This window comes from Cetorhinus maximus, chromosome 18, assembly GCF_964194155.1.
Source record: "Cetorhinus maximus chromosome 18, sCetMax3.hap1.1, whole genome shotgun sequence".
Classification (NCBI taxonomy): domain Eukaryota; kingdom Metazoa; phylum Chordata; class Chondrichthyes; order Lamniformes; family Cetorhinidae; genus Cetorhinus; species Cetorhinus maximus.
Window position 1 is genome coordinate 34,443,180 of NC_135896.1, and position 19,066 is coordinate 34,462,245.

Here is a 19,066-nt window from a genome sequence, read left to right on the forward strand (position 1 = left end):
TTTATTTTAAATGCAGTAAATAGTTGTGATCTGGAATGATGGAAGCAGATTCAATAATGTTCAAAAGGGAATCGAATAAATACTTGAAGGGAACAAAATTACATATTATTGAGGAGAAGCATGGGCTATGCTAACAAATTGGCACAGGCATGATGGGCTCAATGTATTCAATAATTTGTTTCATTGGAAGTTACTCAATTAAATGCTGCTCCTTGCAGATCTGTGCCAATTTAGGTTAATTCAGTTAATATCAATAATAAATATTCTATCAATCCCTACCTAACAGCTCTATGGGTATGCATTCACCACACAACTGCAGTTTCAAGATGGCAGCTCACCATCATCTTCTCAAGGGCAATTAGGGATGGACAATAAATGTTGGCCTCACCAGCAATGATAAATTCTATGAAATGAAAACACTCTGATTCCAGCATTTACAGGTGAATTTCAAGTATAGGTCACTTGCTTAGAAGCATGACGAAGATCAATAAGCACTAGAAGTTCAGAATAGCATATAAAATATTCCAAATGAGCAAACAATTGAGATTAGACCTTCAAATTATACATTTCCTACCTCAAAGTCAATGATAGGCATGTTAGGTGTGCTCGGCAGTGGAATGGTGGTAATTCGTCTGATGTATTCACCAAGTTCTGCTCTCATCTTTAACCGCGCATCACCCGAAAGTGACCACAGAATGGCATAAATTAGGTATTTCTAATAAAAAGAGACATGAACATTTTAAAAGGTCACATGACATGGCACATTAGCTCATTTTATACATGAAAACAAATCCAAGACTTGCAGAAAGCCATACCTGGATGTAGCGTTCCAACTGGTCACTCTGCATTGGGAAGTCAGGATGGTTAGCATTATACAAGGCAATATTTCGGCAACCTTGGTGCATCATGGAGAAGAGGGAACCAAGACATCGTAATCGGGTAAAATCCATAATATGTTCCATCTTAGCTGCGTGTTCTACTGCTTTGATAATCAGGCCATTTGAAGTGAAGTATGGCTGCAAAACAGTTGCTGCATCTCTCTGTATCTGTAATAAAATGTTTACAATGTAACGTAACGTTTACAGTGCAACTTTCATACAAGATTACAACACTTTAATGCAATTACTGTAGATGTCGGTGCATAAAATCGACCTTTGAGGCCCCGAAAAATCCCTCCAAAAATGATGGCTGATTTACAAACCGAGTGTAAAAGCGAAACAATGGTATGGGTGGTCACCATTTTGAAACGTCATCTGCTTCGGATGCAAAAAGTGTGGTGGCTTAAACTCCCACACAGCTTCGCAACACAGCCCATATCATCTGTTCGATCCCTTAAACCCAGTTTTAAGGGTAACGGTAAGTAAAATACGTCTATGTGGGGAGAAAAATTGAGGTCAACTACTAATGTGAGCTTAGCATGCCGTGGCTGAACACAGGGTCAAATACAAGTATATACAAAAATGTGATTTTTGGGGCTGGAAAAATGGGGTGAGTCTCATACACCGGGTCAACTTATACTCTGCGATTTATGGTAATTTGACATCTGAAAAGAGTTATTGGCTATAAGGTAAAATGATATGTTTACAGATATTGCTGACAAAAACGACAAAGCTCACTTAAAACAGGGTTGCCTAGCATTAGATCCGCAGGGCTGGCCAGTCAAAGGTTTCCATCCAGCCTGCCAACTGGACGCAATCCAACGTTCAATCGAAAATAATCTCGTCACCAGGAATTTGAAGGACCAAGCAGCCTCCAGGAGGTATCCCAGCATCTCTCCTGATAAACACCAAGATGAACTGTGCCAGCAATGGTCGCCTGTCAATTTACATCAACCTCCCTCCCTCACTGGTTCTACTGCCTCCTCGTGAACCAGGTTTGTTTGTCCCTTTCCCTTCCGCCTATTCCTCCAGCTTCATCTCCCTGTTTCAGGTCAGCAAGGACAGTGATTAAGACATGCATGACCCACTCAGTGCCCCAAAGGGCTGCCAGCAGCAGCTGAAATCCATAGAAGTGTTCAAAGCTCTGTTATAATGGTAGTTCATGAGCTACCTCTTTCTCTACCGGCCTGCCCTCCCCTCTCCTAATCATTGTTTCCTTTTGCTGTGTCTGCATTATTTCATCTAATTAACCACTTGGGGGAGCATCTTACCCGATTTTTCAGAACCAAACGAAATCTATAAGTGTTTTATTGCACGCTCTCAATATGTGGTCCCTGGCAGTGCAAATTCTAATCAGCCTGGCACTCGTTTGAGAAGTCAGCTGTAATAGCTGTGTTGGTATCAACTGCACCTTAAGGCCCCGTTTTGATTCTTATCCTCGGATATAAGGGTAGGGGAAGAAATGACTTGCGTTTTTTTTTATTGAGACCAGTGAGTGGAGGATCAAGGCCCACAGTGTGAGCAAAGGGTGAAAAGAGTAGGATAGCAGATGAGGTAACGAGTATACTTGCACTGGACGCAGTTCAGGAAAGGTTCCGGGATGAGGAGTTGTCATAGAGTCAGAGGTCTACAGCACAGAAAAAGGCCCTTCAACCTATCGAGTCTGCACCAGTCAAACAAGTACCTAACTATTCTAATCCCATTTTCCAGCACTAGGCCCATAGCCTTGTATGCCATGGCATTGCAAGTGCATGTCCAAATACTTCTTAAATGTTATGAGGGTATCTGCCTCTACCATCCTTTCAGCCAGATTCCCACCACCCTCTGGGTGAAAAAATTCTTCCTCACATCCCCTCTAAACCTCATGCCCCTTACCTTAAATCTATGCCCCCTGGTTACTGATCCCTCCACCAAGGGGAAAAGCTCCTTCCTGTCTACTCTATCTATGCCCCTCAATTTTATACACCTCAATCATGTCCTCCCTCAATCTCCTCTGCTCCAGGAGAAATAACCCCAGTCTATCCAATCTCCCCTTATAAATAAAACTTTCCAGCCCAGACAACATCCTGGTAAATCTCTTCTGCACTCTCTCTAGTGCAATCACATCCTTCTGATAATGTGGATTCCAGAACTGCACACAATGCTCTAGCTGTGGCCTAACCAGCATTTTATACAGTCCCAGCATAACCTCCCTGCTCTTATATTCTATGCCTCGGCTAATAAAGGCAAGTATCCCATCCCAAGTGCCTTCTTAACCACCTTATCTACCTGTCCCGCTACCTTAAGGGACTGGTGGACATGCACACCAAGGTCTCTCTGATCCTCGGTACTTCCCAGGGTCCTACCATTCATAGTGTATTCCTGTGCCTTGTTTGTCCTGCCCAAGTGCATCACCTCATACTTATCCAGATTAAATTCCATTTGCCACTGATCAGCCCATCTGACCAGCTCGTCTACATCCTCCTGTAATCTAAGGCTATCCTCTTCACTATTTACCACCCCACCAAAAGAGTTGTCTTATATGAGGAAAGGGTCAGCAGGTTGATCCTTTCCTCACTGGAGTTTCAAAGAATGAGATGATCTTATTAAAACAAGATTCTGAGGAGGCTTGACAGGATAGATGCTAGGAGCATGTTTCTTCATGGCGGAATCTAGAATGAGAGGCCACAGTTTAAAAATAATGGGTCTCCCATTTAATACGGAGATGAGGAGGCATTTCTTCCCTCAGTGGGTTGTTAGTCTTTGGAATTCTCTACCCCAGAAAGCAGTGGATGCTGGGTTATTGAACACATTCATAGCTAAATTATATAGATTTTTGATCAACAAGAGAGTTACGTGTTATGGGGGACAGGCAGGATATTGGAGTTAAGGCTCCAAACAGATTAGCCATGATCTTATTGAATGGTAGAGCAGACTCAATGGGCTAAATGGCCTACTCCTGCTCTTATGAGACGGTGTGTATTACACAATGGCACCGGTGTTCCAAGTTCATTCATGTGTGCAGTGGGTGGAGGCACATCGGCAACAACTGATCCTTAGAATGGCTTAGTCACCTACAAGAAATGGAGCTTTAAATGCTATCACTAAATGGGTCATTAGGACTCTTGCTCACATCTAGGTTGCTCACATCCAGGCTATTCCTCTCTTTCAGTTACCTTAGGGAAAACAAACCAACACTTGCAGAAGTGAACAATGCACCTCTGATCTCTGTTACTTGGAGACTCAGAAGTGTGACCTACTTGAGCCATTAACATCTACAAAAACAAACAAGTCACTACAATGCTATTTCAGGGCCATATTAGCTCTCATATAATTTCTCTCATATAAGAAATATCTGCAGTTAAGATTTCTGACCATTAAGATTGAGATAGCTTGGAAACTCGTTTAAAGCAAACAATTAAAGCAGAGTTGTTCAACATATGGTCCATGGGCCAGAATCTGGCTCTATGGGGAAAATTGAAACGTAGCCCCTCACGTGAAAAGGTTGGACACCCTGGCTTAAAATGTCCTAAGAGATACTAAAGTAGTTCATGTATAAAAATTAAGTACAAAAATGTTTTCCACGAGTGGGAAAATACAGTACGAGTTTCTTATTACTCAACAGAAGACACAGCACTATTTAACTTTTAGTTCAATATATCATTACTTACAACTTCAATACAGCTTCCCTAGTCATCCAAATTATCTGGCTCATATTTATAAAGATTCAAGCCCCTGTCAAACCGATTCAGGATGAAAATAAAAAGGTGACTTTTCTGCTCTGGTCACAAGCTGAAGCAAATTACAAACTTTCTTACAGAAAATTCACCAATAAACTAGAGTGGGTACCTGAAGCATCGGGGAAGCGGTTTCTTGTTCCTCATCCTCTTTGCCCTTGCGTCTACGCTGGGCCTCATCCTCTCCCTCATCCAGAGGGATGCTACGTAGTCTAGCCAAGAAGTTATTGAATATCATATCAGTACTGAGAACATCCTCACTAAACCACACCATTCCACATCTGGATACAGTGGCCAGTGTAGCATATTTCAAGTCTTGGACCTCAAACATAATTCGCACCTGTTGAAAACAAAATTTTAAGGCGCTTATATTTTAGGACTTGTCACTTTCTTTGGAGGAGCATAAATTCTGTCCAACACAATTCTGTATCAATCCTTTGCAATAATTCTTACATTTGGTGGAAGGCTGAGACGCTCTCCATTGGGTAGGGTAAGCAGTTTATTATCATCTAGAACAGAATTCAAATTTTCTACCCATTCAGGATCCACATCACCATCAAAGATAATCCACTGGCGTTTCTGCAGTTCACCTCGTACATTGTCAATAATCCTAAAAACCATAAATATAATTTATATAGTTAATGATGTTTGATTCCAAGCACATATAATGCTGAATTTCTTTAAAGGAATAAAAATGTAGGCTTCCAATAGATGTCTGAGCAAGTTTACCTAGGCTATAGACTATTTACCTAGAGCCATATGGACCAGGGAGGTGCCAGGTCTGTTTCCCACCCGAGTTAGTTGATTGCAACTCAATACCCACAAGTTAGGAAGGAAAGTAACAGGGGAAAAAAAAACACCTAGGCTGATCCTGGCTGGAAGTATGAACACGTGAATATGTGGTTAAGAAAGGATCAATTTTGGCTACCATGCCACTGCTTTTTTAAATAGACTACTGGCATTCAATGTTAAGCCTCAGATGTGAAAAATGGCAACTTAGGTAGAGGGCAACCAGTACCTTGGAATCATATTGGGGAGTAAACATCTTCAGGAAGAGAAGGGAGAAAAATTGGTGAGAAAAACAAAATTTCTAAAACTTGTAGGTAATCAACTTACTTTCTAAGAACATGTGTGAACAATCCATCAGTCCATTCTCTGGTGTTTGGATCTAATGTTCCATATAAATGGTCTTTGCTGATAGCTTTTGGATCAATGATGTGAGCTACTCCTTCTATTCCCTCAAGCCGTTCAAGGGCCTTTAGCAGAACACGCCAGGCCATACTTTTTCCACTGCCTGATGGCCCCACCATCATCAAACCATGGTTTATCTGAGAGATCTGATATAACTGAAGCACCTAATGTGGAACAAATAATTAGAGTTACTATGCAGTTAAACAGCCAAAGAATATACAAAAACTTAAATGCTGGATAAAGCATAAAATCTACAAATTGATGGAAATTGAGAACTCACCTTTTCAACCCACATTCCACCAACATCTTCACCATCACCATAGGTAAGGTACATTTCTTGGCAAACCTTTTTCAATTCCTCACGCAGTTCAGTCATTGCTCCTCGGTGGTACTGTACTCCAGGGAATACATCCGACAGAAGACTAAAGAGTAATGGGATATCTTCTGCAACCAGTTTGGGAACCATCGTCTCACAGACACTCTGGATCAGAATCTATGAAGATTGATCAATTCATGACTCTAATTACTCAACATAAAAATGGTTTCACAAGTGTTAATATAACCTAAAGTGAAAGTTCAGTTGATGTAGAGGTTAGAAATACTTATTTTTAAGATGTGTTTGACTACACACTCTACATGGAGAACGTACGAGTACATACGAATATAATAGCCATGGTTTCAAGATGCTCAAGATACACATCAAGTTAATTGAACCTACTTTAGCCTCACAAACATTTTACATTTATTTCTCAACATTTTATTAGTGACATGGGCTTAAAAACATTACAAAAACAAATGGCAAGATTGAAAATACTGACAACAGTTACGATTAGGACAGGACAGCAATGAAACACAATTCAGTCTTATGCTCCAAGTATTTTACTTTTATATACGCAAGTTGAAAAGTAAGTGACATGGAATTACAACCTTTCCAGATGGAGATTTGTTGAATAACTAACCTCTTGCTCAGGCAAGTTCTCCGCAATTTCTGCCTCATCAACATCTTCGCCACGTTCTCCTTTCTCTTTCTTTATCTTTTGAATCCTCTCCCGCTTCACGTTACCCGCACTTACTAGCACACTCTTCAGGGCTCGCAAACCAAAATCATAGTGGCTCTGAGATGACAGCTGCTCATCACAAAGCCTTAAAAAGCAATTTTTGAACAATTTCAATATATGCCAGTTGTGTAACTAGAACATTTAGCAAATCAAACACTGAATCCTCACAAACATGGAAGCTTTACAAACTCGGAAGGTTTACAATTTCTTTCAATTGTGCCAAAAAACAAACCATAGTCAAGTTTAAGTTAAGATGCTTACTTGAAGAATGGAACAATCTTGTTTGCAAGAGTTTCAGCTGTACGGAACCCTTGTGAATACAACATAACCTGTGCAATGAGTTGGCGATCAGGTTTCGTCATTGCCAAACTACGGAAGAGTTTTTTCAAGTTATCTGGTAGGTTGGAGCGGCCAGCATAGCCTGGGTTCATAGTAATGAAAATAGCCATATCTGCCCTGACTTTCACTTGTTTGTTCAGCAGCTCACATGTGATAGTAGGAGAACCTGAAAGAAAATTAACAAACCTTAAATTGCAAATCCAATCCTTCAATAATAGAGTAGGCTGGTCAGCATCTCGAGCCTGTTCCATCATTCGATTAGATCATGTCTGAACTGTTCCACAACTCTCAGCCATCTTTTATATATGTCCCTCAACACCCTTACCCAACTAAAATTCATGCTTCTCAGCATCATATACTTTTGAGGAAAGTGTTACAGATTTTCACTACCCTTTGTGATAAAATGCTTCACGATTTCACTTAAAATTTGACTTGGCTGCATACAAGATAGTGCCCAATCGTCCTTGACTCTACCAACATTAAAAATATTCCCTACATTTAGCCCATCAAATCAATTTTTCTACATCTTAGTTAGATCACCGCTCATCCTTATAAATTCAAGGAAATAAAAACCAAATTTATGAAACCTGCCCTCAATTTAACCCTTTAAACCCATGTCTGATCCTGGCGAATATGCGCTTGACCCCTTCAAAAGGACAATATATCTTTGAGGTTTGGTGCACTAAGTACTCCATGTTGGAGTCTGACCATGGTCTATAAAACTGAAGCATCACTTCTTCACTTTGATATTCCAACCCCCTCGATATCAAGATTCTACTTGCCTTTTTGATTGCTATTTGTACCTATGCACTAGAATCATGGAATCTTACAACAGGATGCCATTCAGCCACTCATGTCTGTGCCGAGCTTAAAGAGATTCTGTATCTAATTAGTCCCACTTCCAAGCCTTTTTCTCCCCATTACCTGCAAATGAATTCTCTTCAAGTACATGTCCAATTGCCCGTTGAAAGTTACTATGAAATCTGATTTCATAGTACTGCACTTCAGGTTTTAAAAAACCCTCTACAAATACATTTCTCATTTTCCCTCTAGTTCTTTTGCAAGTTATTTCAAATTCATGACCTCTGGTCACCAACCCACTTGCCAGAAGAAACAGGAGCACCTCTACTTGCTCCATCAAACTTGCACATAATTTTGAATACCTCTGTTTTATTTCCCCATAATTTTCTCTGCTCCAAGAACAATTCCAGCTTCTCCAACCTCATAACTGAACTCCTCCATCCCTAAAAAACTACCTCTGTACCCTGTTCAAGGTCTTGATCTTTTTTCTAAGATGTGGTGCCCAGAAACACACACAATGCTCCCAAGGTCTAATCAGTAATTTATAATGGTTTAGCATGACTTCTTTGGCTTTACAAATAGGGGCATTGAATACAAAGCCAAGTGTTCCATACACTTTAACTGCCTTATCTTCAAAGATGTGAATATGCATCCAAGTTCCATTGCTCTTGTACAAACCTTATTATAGTACCATTTAGATCATACTGCCTCTCCAATGTTGTCTGTCCCAAAGTGCATCTCTCCATACTGAATTCACATTAAATTGCACTTACCATGTATCTGTGCATTTATTCAGCCTATGTCCTTCTGATGTCTGCTACTATCCTATTCACAGGTGACTACTTTGCCAAGTTTTCTACTATCTGTAAACTTCAATACTATACCTCCATTAACCAAGGCCAGGTCATTTGTATTTAACAAGTTAAATCACTAGCTCTTAGTGACTTTTTTTTTTTTACATGCACACCCAAATCTTTTGGCATCTCCAAATCCTAGTCTCTCACCTTTGAAATATTCCAATTTACTTATCTCTAATCCAAAGTGGATGTCTTACTTCCCCATACCGAACTTCATCTGCCATAGTTCTGCCTAACATTTCATTTTGTAATTTCCTGCTCCATAGTAGTGCATCCAACAGATTGATGTGAAGTGTAGTGTCTGGGTGAAGATGGTTAGCATGCTTTCCTACTTTGATGTGGTTTGCTTCTCATTTTCAGACCACACCGCTGGCTAGCAGCAATGTGATAAAGAGAGCCAAATGTGCAAGTGTCTCCCCACCAGTCCACAGCCTGTCTGTTGGCAAGTCCTCGGTTGTGCCAACTTATGAAAACAAGGTCTCTCACAGCCCCAAGCTAAAGCATCAGAGGAACTTGGAGGACGTTTAGCCCCTAGATATGCACATTGTCCACAGGCCCAGTGGCTTGTGGACACACCCTGCACGTAGGAAGTGAACTCCCAGCTTTGGGTGAATAGCTCCAATGCTTTGTGCATACCTCTGGAGAGCTGAAGTTTAAGGGGGTAAACCCTGACAAAAAAAACTGAAGTGGCGCCCAAAGGCAGACTGATGCCTAAATATGTTTTCCTGCTGACAATTCCTGCAACCAAGTCTGTGCCAAACGTAGTGCTTTGCATTTCTTTGGACTCAACCAAGGAGGTTGATAGGGGGAGCTGAGGGCCTCCATCAATTTTGCCCAGGCTTGCACCCTGGAGATGACAGTCCAGTTTTGCTGCAAGCATTAACACAACAGAGGAGGCAGGAGCTACAGTGACCTGCCATGGTCCATCTGCTTTAATAGGTGCTTGGAGCTTCTACTAAACAAGTGGCTGGAATCCATTGCACCAGGCAAAACAAACAAAAACAAAAAGAAAGGAGATGACAACTCTTCGATTGGCAGGCTGGAACATCAGGACCATGTACAAGGGACTAACAGGCAACTTACAGCTGGTCGATAACGCACGCAAGGCAGCTGTGATCGACATGGAATTTGATAGGCTGAACACTGACATAGCATCCCAACAAGAAACCAGGATCGCTGAGAGTGGACCACTGGAAGAAAAGCATTTTACATTCATCTGGCAAGAGTTCAGAAGCAACATGTGAGTAAGGTGTAGGTTTTGCTGTGAAGAACTCTCCACTCTACGATAGGTCCTTCCAACAAATGGTTCAGAATGTTTTTTCCCTCTGCCTCAACTCAAACAGGGCCAGTTAACCTCATGAGTATTTATGCCCCAGTGCTGTGTTCCACTAGAGGCAAAAGACCAGTTCTGAAGTGCTTAACACTATCAGCAGAATTCTCAAGTCATAACACCTTTATCTTCTGAGGGATTTCAACACGAGTGGGCGTAGCCCAAGAGGCCTGGTCCTCCTGCCTTTTCAATCTGCAAGGTTCTATTCCTTACACCCTCCTCTTACACATCCATATGCTCTTTTTTCAGTATCTAGAGATACATGACCAGCTTCCATATAGATGCTAATGGAACCCAGGTCTAACCCTCCACCACCACCTGCAATCACATAACCACCAATTGACAGGTTGTCCAAAATCAAGCAGTGGGCGTGTCAAAATTGCCTTCAAAACAGTGAGAAGGCTGCGGGCCAAATTTTTTCAGCCCCTGACCTAACCTATGCTGCCTTGCAACTAATGCTATTCCTTTCCTAGGCATTGACTCAGGCCGAGTCATCCCCTTCCAGGCGGATTCAGATTGTGCAAAACATTGGCAACCTGCTGAAATCCACAACTGAGCTTCAAACACCACATTCTCATCACCTGCTGATTTCCACCTCCACCGTTACTTTTGGCCCACAGCTGCTTAGGCCCTTACCCATACTTCTGGCACATTTTGGCTCAATTTCTCAGAGCTCCTCCCATCCTTCATTCTACTTAAGCAGCTCAAGTCATAACTCAAGCCTGCCAATTGTATCTTTGTCCTGCATGGAGTTTCACTTGTTCTTCATCCTCACTGAACTATATTGGCTCCCTGTCTCACAACACACAATGTAAAATGATCTTCCAATCGCTCCACTGCCTGCCCTATGTCAGCATTATCCTACCACCTTAGATTCTCTCCTTTGCCCTAAAATACCTTAACCACGGACTCTTGTGCATTCCCTACCTTCACAATCATTGATAGCAGAGCCTGCATTTGCCCTATCCCCATTCTTTAGAACCCCTCCCCAAGTCACTTAGGTTCACCTCTTTCGCCACTTTGGAAAACTCCATCTATTCAACTCAACTTTCAGTTAACACTCCCAACTCTCCCACCAGGGTTTGGCTTAAGCCTTGAATTAATTTTTTCTCCCTTCTCTGTAAAACATCCTAGGATTTTTTTTACCATATAAACACAAGTAGCTATTGTTGGTCTGCACCATTCTATTTAAAAATATACAGCAAAACTAAGAAGTCCATAAGACGCAGAATCAATTGAAGATTATGTACTTCAATTCTGAATACATAGGCTAATATCAAAATGAAAAAGAAACTGTAAGAAGTTGTTCCACTGTAGAAAGGTTATGAAGTTCCTTATCTAGAAAGGAGATCAGAACAGCAAAAATCAAACAGCACACAATGTTACGTACTTCGGTCACGGTTGGGATTAGAGTGCTCGCGGAGTGCTTCCTGGATGCACTGTATCTGCTGGGATACAGCTGACAGCATACGTTCTTCAAGACGATTGAATTCATCAAAACAACCCCAGGCTCCCACCTGACAGAGACCCACAAATATGCGACCCATGGCCTAAATTAAGTCAAATAGATAAGAAAAACCTCTTTAAAAAAAGTACTGAAAGCATTTTATAAATTTCATATAAAGCATCAAAGAATTTAGAGGTAAGTGAGATCAGTAATAAGGCACAAGTTTTTAAATTATTTTTACCACCTCAATCAGTAATATTAATTAAGTAATTGGAGGGGTTACATTGGTATAAACATTTCCACTTCAGGTCCTCCTTTTATAAACTTTGTTTTAAACTACAACAGTTAACACTAAATGCCATAACAACTAGCCTATCCGAGGTATAGCTCGTGCCACAACTACACACTGTACAGGCAAAATTCCATTGTACTGGAAAAGTATTCCTGCAAATAGTTTTGATCAAGCAAGCTCAGTAAAACACATTTGTTAGATTAGTACCACATTACTAAAATTATATTCAGCACCTGGAAATCAAAAGTCTCATCACAGTTAAAGACTAGAACAAAGCGTCCAAGCTGGTGTCCAAGTGCCTTGACAGATTCAGTTTTTCCAGTACCAGCAGGACCTAATGTGGAACAAAGATTGGAACAAAAGAATTAAATAGTCGTTTGGTAACAGAACTTGAGTAATGCTGAAAATGGACATTTTGTCGAAGCTTTTCACCTTGCACTCATTAGGACAATAAGAATACCAAAGGTCAGGGGAAGCAACAACTTTATACCGTATAAGAGAACGCTAATTGGTTGGCAAGTGGACTCTGATTGGTAGAGACACTGCCATGGAGAATGCACCAATGGTGACTGACTTAACTGCCAAGCATTGTTTGAAATTTAAGGCAGCTTCACTGATTGGTCAAGGCATTGCCCTGAGGAATAAACCAACGAATGGCTATCACTTATTTTGTTTAGCTGAAACAAGTGCAATGTGCGCATATGTTCTGCCTGTAAAGCGTAGCTTCCAGTACACGTAAATGTGCCACACTGCGAGCCTGACTGACAATCCTAAATCGGTTTTCAGCATAATTCTTAAAACACTGAGGATTGTTTAGCAAACGTTGTTCAATTGTTGAATCACATCTAATGTTGGACACTGTTTTGAGTTTTGCAAGCATGGGCTGGATGGGTATGGTCTGTACCTTGCCTGTTGCGAACAGAAGGGACATGCAATTTGATACAATCTGTCAGTCTTTGCGATGTATAACCTGCATACCTAGCATCACACTGACACTGAAATTCATATACATTACTGATTGAGATATTTTCTTGTCTTTTTGGCTTGAAGGCAGCCTCCTGTTAGTTGCAAATACCACTCGTATGGTATTTACATCGTAGCAGCATACAACAGCTAGCTTCTCCTGTTGCCTCAAATTTTTGAGATACCTTGCCCTTCCACGGTAACCTGAGGTAGATTGGGCACTTTCCAGGGCCGAAAGTGGTGGCCTTAAACCCATGAGTTTATGCAATATACAGCTCCAGATGATCTCATTAGGGTAGCCATTATCCTGCAGGATGTCTTTGTTGTGCCCTTTTTCAGCATCAAGCTTGCAGTGAACAAATGACTTGAGCCCTATTTACGAGGTTGCCAACAAGGCCAATCTTATAGCACAGGGAACTGCAAGAATACCAAAGCATGTATTGGCCAGTAAAGGTGGGCTTTCGGTACACTGTGGTAGAGAGCCCCTTCGCAGGTTTCTCAACTAGTACGTCAAGGAAAGGGAGTTTATTTGACTGTTTCATTTCAAAGATGTATTTGAGCACAGGATGGAGCCCATTAGGATATGCAAGTAAATTATTACATGCTACTACGGATTTAAATATAGCAAACGTATCATCCACATATCAGAAATATGCAAGTGGTAGGTGGTTAGGTCTCATCCTATCAAAGACACGTTTCTCATGGAACCAAACAAAGATGTTTGCGAGAGCTGGGCTTAGAGGGGATCCCATGCCAACACCATCTATTTGGGCATACATGGTGTTGTTAAAGCTGAACTCAACAGCGCAAACTGCCGAGATCATAAGCTCAATGAATACTGATTCACACAATGGTGGCGAGTCTAGATCGCCATGATAGTGCTGCAGCGCAAACATCTATGGCTTCCATAAGTGGAACATTTGGAGAATAGGCTAGCAATGGCAAATGAGCACATGGACACAGCATTGCCATCAATACACAAGTCCTGTATGTTCTTCACAACTGTCAAGGAATCCTTCACCGTGTATGAGAGAAACTTGGTCAAAACTGGTTGTAACATTCACCCAACCATTTGGCCAATTCATGCTGTGCAGAACCGGTCATAGGTAAGATAGGGCGTGAAGGGACGTCACTTGTGTGTCTTGGGCAGCCCATTCGTACAGAGACGCAGCAAGCCGTGAGGGCGAAACCTGTCATATATAACATACGACAGCTCATCGCTCTTACACAAGTCCAGCAAGTGTTTTTTTAGCTAGCTTTCAAGCAAGGCTGTCCGGTCATGTTGAGCAGCAAGTCCAATGGATATGAATTTGGACCTGAAATTAAGAATGGTATGCATTTTCTTGATATTGTCACGTTTGTCAAGGATGACTATTCCCGTCACTTTATCAGGTTTATGTGATGTGTATGTCCGGGTAGGTCTCAAAACCGTGCATTGCTGTAAGGCATTTGCACTGCATGTGGAAAATCAGACAAGTCATTTGAAATTCCTCAATATACATGCGCTAGATCAGCTGGGCGCGCTTTCAAGAATTCAACATCTTCAGCAGATGCTGGTTTGTGGTGGGATGGTTGGGAGTAGAGGAGTTCAAACTCACCAAATAGCTCTTCCTATTTGATTTGGGAAGAAGGCACACCAAAATTGAAACCATGCGCAAGAACAAACTCTCGCTTCTTATACAGTGTAAAGTTGTTGCTTTCCCTGACATTGGTATTCTTACAATTGTCCTGATGAGTGCAAGACGAAAAGCTTCGACAGTGTCTTTTTTCAGCAAAAAATTAAACATGAAATGCACAAACCATTAAGGCAACATTTGCTAGAAAATGGTATGTTACTTCACTAACATATGCTGCTTTTAAAGTGACTAGTTAACAACTAAATGTTTTGGAGTGTGCTTTTTTTTAATGGTCATTTGAAATATCAATTCAACAGGAATTCAGTCAGAGCAGACAAAAATATTGGTGTGGCCAATATTTTAAGTTGTTTTTATTGGCCAATTTTATTCCTTCCTTCTCCTGATACTGACCTCTGCTGAGATATAGTCCTATAGAAAAACTGTAGTAGTGAGCAGAAGTGGCCTTTCATGTGTCAGCCTATTTTAACAGTGAAGAGCAAGTCAAGCTTGATTCTGTCTCCATCAGATGTACACGGGCGCATAGTTTTGCAGGAGGGGACATCAGAATTATGAGAAACCCTCATTTTCTTCTCCCCACCCTATCACTGCCCCCACCTCAGTTAAGCTAACTTGCCACAGTCCAGGAGTCAAACTACAAATCTTCAGTCTGTTTCATGATATGAACATAGAACTTAGGAGGAGTAGGCCATTTAGCCTGCTCTGCCATTCAATAAGATCAAGGCTGGTCTGGCTGTGGTCTCAGCTCCACTTTCCTGTCTGCCCCCATAACCCTCGACTCCCATGTCTATCAAAAATCTGTCTAATGCTGCCTTGAATAAATTCAATGAACCTCCTTTCTGGAAAAAAGAATTCCACAAACTAAAGACATTCAGAGGGAAAAAATTCTCATCTCAGTCTTAAAAGGGAGACCTCTAATTCTTAAACTGTGTCTCTGGTTCTAGTCTCCCCCACAAGTGGGAACATTTTCTGGGTATCTACCCTGTCAAGTCTCCTTAAGATCTTTTTTGTTCATCATATATTATATGATGATCTCTAGGCATCATTTATGTACGGGAAAGGTCATTTAACTTTCTTTATCATGTAGCTAAACCAGAAGTACAACATTTCTTAAGCTCTTGGCCGTATGTTCCACTACCTACCAAATGGAGACCCGCCAAGACGAGCTTCCAACGCCTGCGTCATAGTTAAGTAACAACGGTCTGTGAGAGGTGTCTGTACAAGTTTGTCTTGGACACCAAGGTACTCAAAACCATAGTTGAACTTGGCATTAGCCATTTGTATTGATAGCTGCTGTAACACATCAGTTTGCTTTGGATCAAAGTAGAATCGCATTTGACTGAGCCAGTCAAAAGATTTAGGCTGATCAACTTTGTTCTTGATCAGCATTCTGGTTACATCTCTCTGATGTACTAATTCAGTGATCTGGAACAAAAAACATTAAGTGATTAAAACCAAAAAGTGCTAATTTTATCCAGTTTACATTTGTGTGTAATTTGGTCAAGATTTATATATTTTAAATGTTTTTTTTAGGAGAAATTAGCTCTAAGGAGAGTCCTTCATTAATCTCTTGTTCGTACCAAAAACAATGCTCTACTTAGAAAATCCATTCAATATATACACATACCATCTTTTAGAGGATATTTGAGTCAACTATTATGCATTTACAAGTTAAACATTAAATATTCAAAACAAAGTGTTAATTTGATTTTGAAAAACCACACCAAATTGAGAAAAGTGTTACAGACATATTGAGAATGTGTGTTTCAAGTAGATCTCTAATTTAATAGAAATGTCCTCATCGCTACTAATTTTTCCTTCAGGATACAGGATGTTCACTCACCAAGTGCTCAAGTTTCCTCCTGCGAAGTGCTGGTTGCTCCATCAATACAGAATCCGCTAACACGGTCAAAGTAGCTTCCACATTGACCAAGACTGGGGCAAGTGGGGACTGACCACTGCTAGTGCCATTATTCAGGGCACTTTCCACATTTTCAGACCACGATATCTGAGCTGAAAGGACAACAAGCTGGGCCTACATTTAGGGATAAATTTTAAGAAAATCTAGTTAGACATTAGTGCAGTTTTTTTGACTATTGCAGCATGGACAAAGCCAAGCCTTCAGTGTTCTACTTTTAGAAGCGTTTACCAAGATTTTCATGTTTGCACAGGTAAGTGCTTCATGAAGAAAATAAATTGAGTATCATGCTGCTGAAAAAAATATTAGAGATGGTACACTGCTACTTCACCGCATATTAGTCATTCTTTACTTCTGCATACATACCTGGTATTTATCAATCCAGGAAATGTAGTCTGCAGAGTCAATTGAAGTGCCTTGGCCAAAGATTCCAACTTCAGTGACTGACTCGGCCAGCAACTTAGCCAGGGTGACCCTCATTTCTTTCTCCACCAACGTTAACCACTCATTAATCTTAGGATGCTCAGTGATTGAAACAGCAGTCTTGAAAAGCACCTGTCAGAAAAAATACTCATCACCTCAGTGTTACTTTGAAAGATAATTAGATGCATTTCAAATTGATCTATATTGAGTATTCTTCCATGTTTAAACCAATATAGTGAACTTCAGTTGATAAAGAAATACATTTTAAATAAACATTCAAATATACCTCTTCTCCCTCACGTGATGCAATCCCCAAGACAACTGTAGAATCTTCATTGAGAATGATACTAGAAACACCTGCAAACATCTTCTTAAAATGCTTCTGCAACTTAGGCACATTCTTACTGTTGCCAATAATTTCCAGCAAGTCCTCATCACCAACAAAATAGAACCTGAAAATCAGTACAAGAACATACCATGTCCATTAGTAAAGAACATAAGGCCATAAGAAACAGGAGAAGGGGTATACCATTCAGCCCTTGAGCCTGCTCTGCCATTCAGTAAGATCATGGCCGAATTTCTACATCAACCCCACTTTCCTGCCCTGTTCCCATATCCATTCATTCTTTTACTGTCCAATCATCTATTGAACTCGGTCTTAAATATACTCAACGACTGACAATTCTGAAGTTCACAACCCTCCGAGTGAAGAAATCTCTCTTCATCTCAGTCCTAAATGGCCAATCCCTCATCCGGAGGCTATGAACCCTAGTTCTAGACACCCCAACCAAGGGAGACAGCCTCTCAGCATGTCAAGCCCTCTCAATTTTATATGTTTTACCGAGGTTCTCTCATTCTTCTATACTCCAGAGAATATAGGCCCATTCTACTCAATCTTTTATCATAGGACAACCCTCCAATCCCAGAAACAATCTAATGAATCTTTGCTGCGCCTTTTCTAAGGCAAGTATATCCTTCCTTAGATAAGGTGCAACTCTACAGAGTACTCAGGGCATAGTCAAACCAAAGCCTTATATTGTAGCATGTTTTCCTTACTCTTATGCTCCAACCCTCTTGCAATAAAGATTAACTTAACATTTGCCCTTCCAATTGCTTGCTGTACCTGCACCTTCACCACCTAGAAGGACAAGAGCAGAGGGTCCATTGGAACACTATCTGCAAGTTCTCTTCCATGCTACACACCATCCTGACTTGCAACTATATTGCCATTCCTTCACTGTCACTGGGTCAAAATCCTGGATCTCCCTAACCAGCGGTGTGTTCTGCAGCTTTTCAAGGCAGTAGTTTGCCACCACCTTCTCAAGGGCAATTAGGGATGGGCAATAAATGTTGGTCTTGCCAACCATGCCTACATCCCAAGGACAAATGTAAAAAAGTTAACTTTGTGATCTGTGTAAAAAAACACCCAAATTCCTCTGAATACCGACATTTACTAGTCTCTCACCTTTTAAAAATATTATGCTATTTTTCTGACAAGTGGGGTATTTCACATTTCCCCACCTTATACTCCATCTGCCACCTGCTTACCCAGTTAACTTGTCTATATCTATTTTCAGCCTCTGCACCTTCCTCTCAGCTTACTTTCCGAACCGGTTTTGTATTATCAGCAAACCTGTATATATTACATTGGATCTCATCTAAATCATTAATATGGAATGTAAATTGTAATGTAAACTCTCTGCTTTCTTTCCTTTAACCAACTCTTAATCCATATTAATATATTACCCCCAATCTTGTGTAACACCTATCATATGTCATCTTTAAATCCAAATCACCTACCATCCTCCGGCTCTCCCTCATCTGCCTTGCGAGTTACATCATCAAATGGTTTTGTCAAACACAAAAGGACACAATTGTGTGCAATCATTTTGTAATATAACATGTCACAAATTAGAAATGATTTGTACAGGTCTAATTTACATAACCCAAGTGTGATTCCTAGTCTTAAAGTACAGCCTCAAATTTTCTACACGCTCAATAAGTCAGTGTCATAAGGCACAGGAGGTAGCCATTGAGTCCATGTCCGCCCTGTAGAGCAATCCACTCAGTCCCATTCCACTCCTCTATCCCTGTAGTTCCGCAAGTTTACTTCCAAGCGTCTATCCAAGTTCCCTTTGATCGTTCACTTCTCCGGTTCCACCAGCCTCATAGTAGTGTTCCAAGTCTTACCACTTGCTGCCTAAAAACAAACATTCTTC

General features: G+C 40.8%; 1 protein-coding gene across 2 annotated transcripts in view; it reads right to left on the reverse strand.

Moving 5' to 3' along the window:
* The window catches only part of dync1h1 (dynein, cytoplasmic 1, heavy chain 1), a 105,031-nt gene that overhangs the window by 53,326 nt on the left and 32,639 nt on the right, over positions 1–19,066 (reverse strand). For both annotated transcript variants that reach the window (XM_078562365.1, XM_078562366.1), the window contains exons 24-37: positions 17,134–17,299; positions 16,791–16,979; positions 16,350–16,541; positions 15,649–15,931; positions 12,143–12,243; positions 11,561–11,720; positions 7,105–7,348; positions 6,745–6,928; positions 6,066–6,278; positions 5,711–5,949; positions 5,048–5,204; positions 4,707–4,934; positions 816–1,046; positions 575–715 (exon numbers count right to left, since the gene is read on the reverse strand). In XM_078562365.1, coding sequence (XP_078418491.1) covers positions 575–715; positions 816–1,046; positions 4,707–4,934; positions 5,048–5,204; positions 5,711–5,949; positions 6,066–6,278; positions 6,745–6,928; positions 7,105–7,348; positions 11,561–11,720; positions 12,143–12,243; positions 15,649–15,931; positions 16,350–16,541; positions 16,791–16,979; positions 17,134–17,299 — 2,728 coding nt within the window. The remainder of the gene's footprint in view (positions 1–574; positions 716–815; positions 1,047–4,706; positions 4,935–5,047; positions 5,205–5,710; positions 5,950–6,065; positions 6,279–6,744; positions 6,929–7,104; positions 7,349–11,560; positions 11,721–12,142; positions 12,244–15,648; positions 15,932–16,349; positions 16,542–16,790; positions 16,980–17,133; positions 17,300–19,066) is intronic.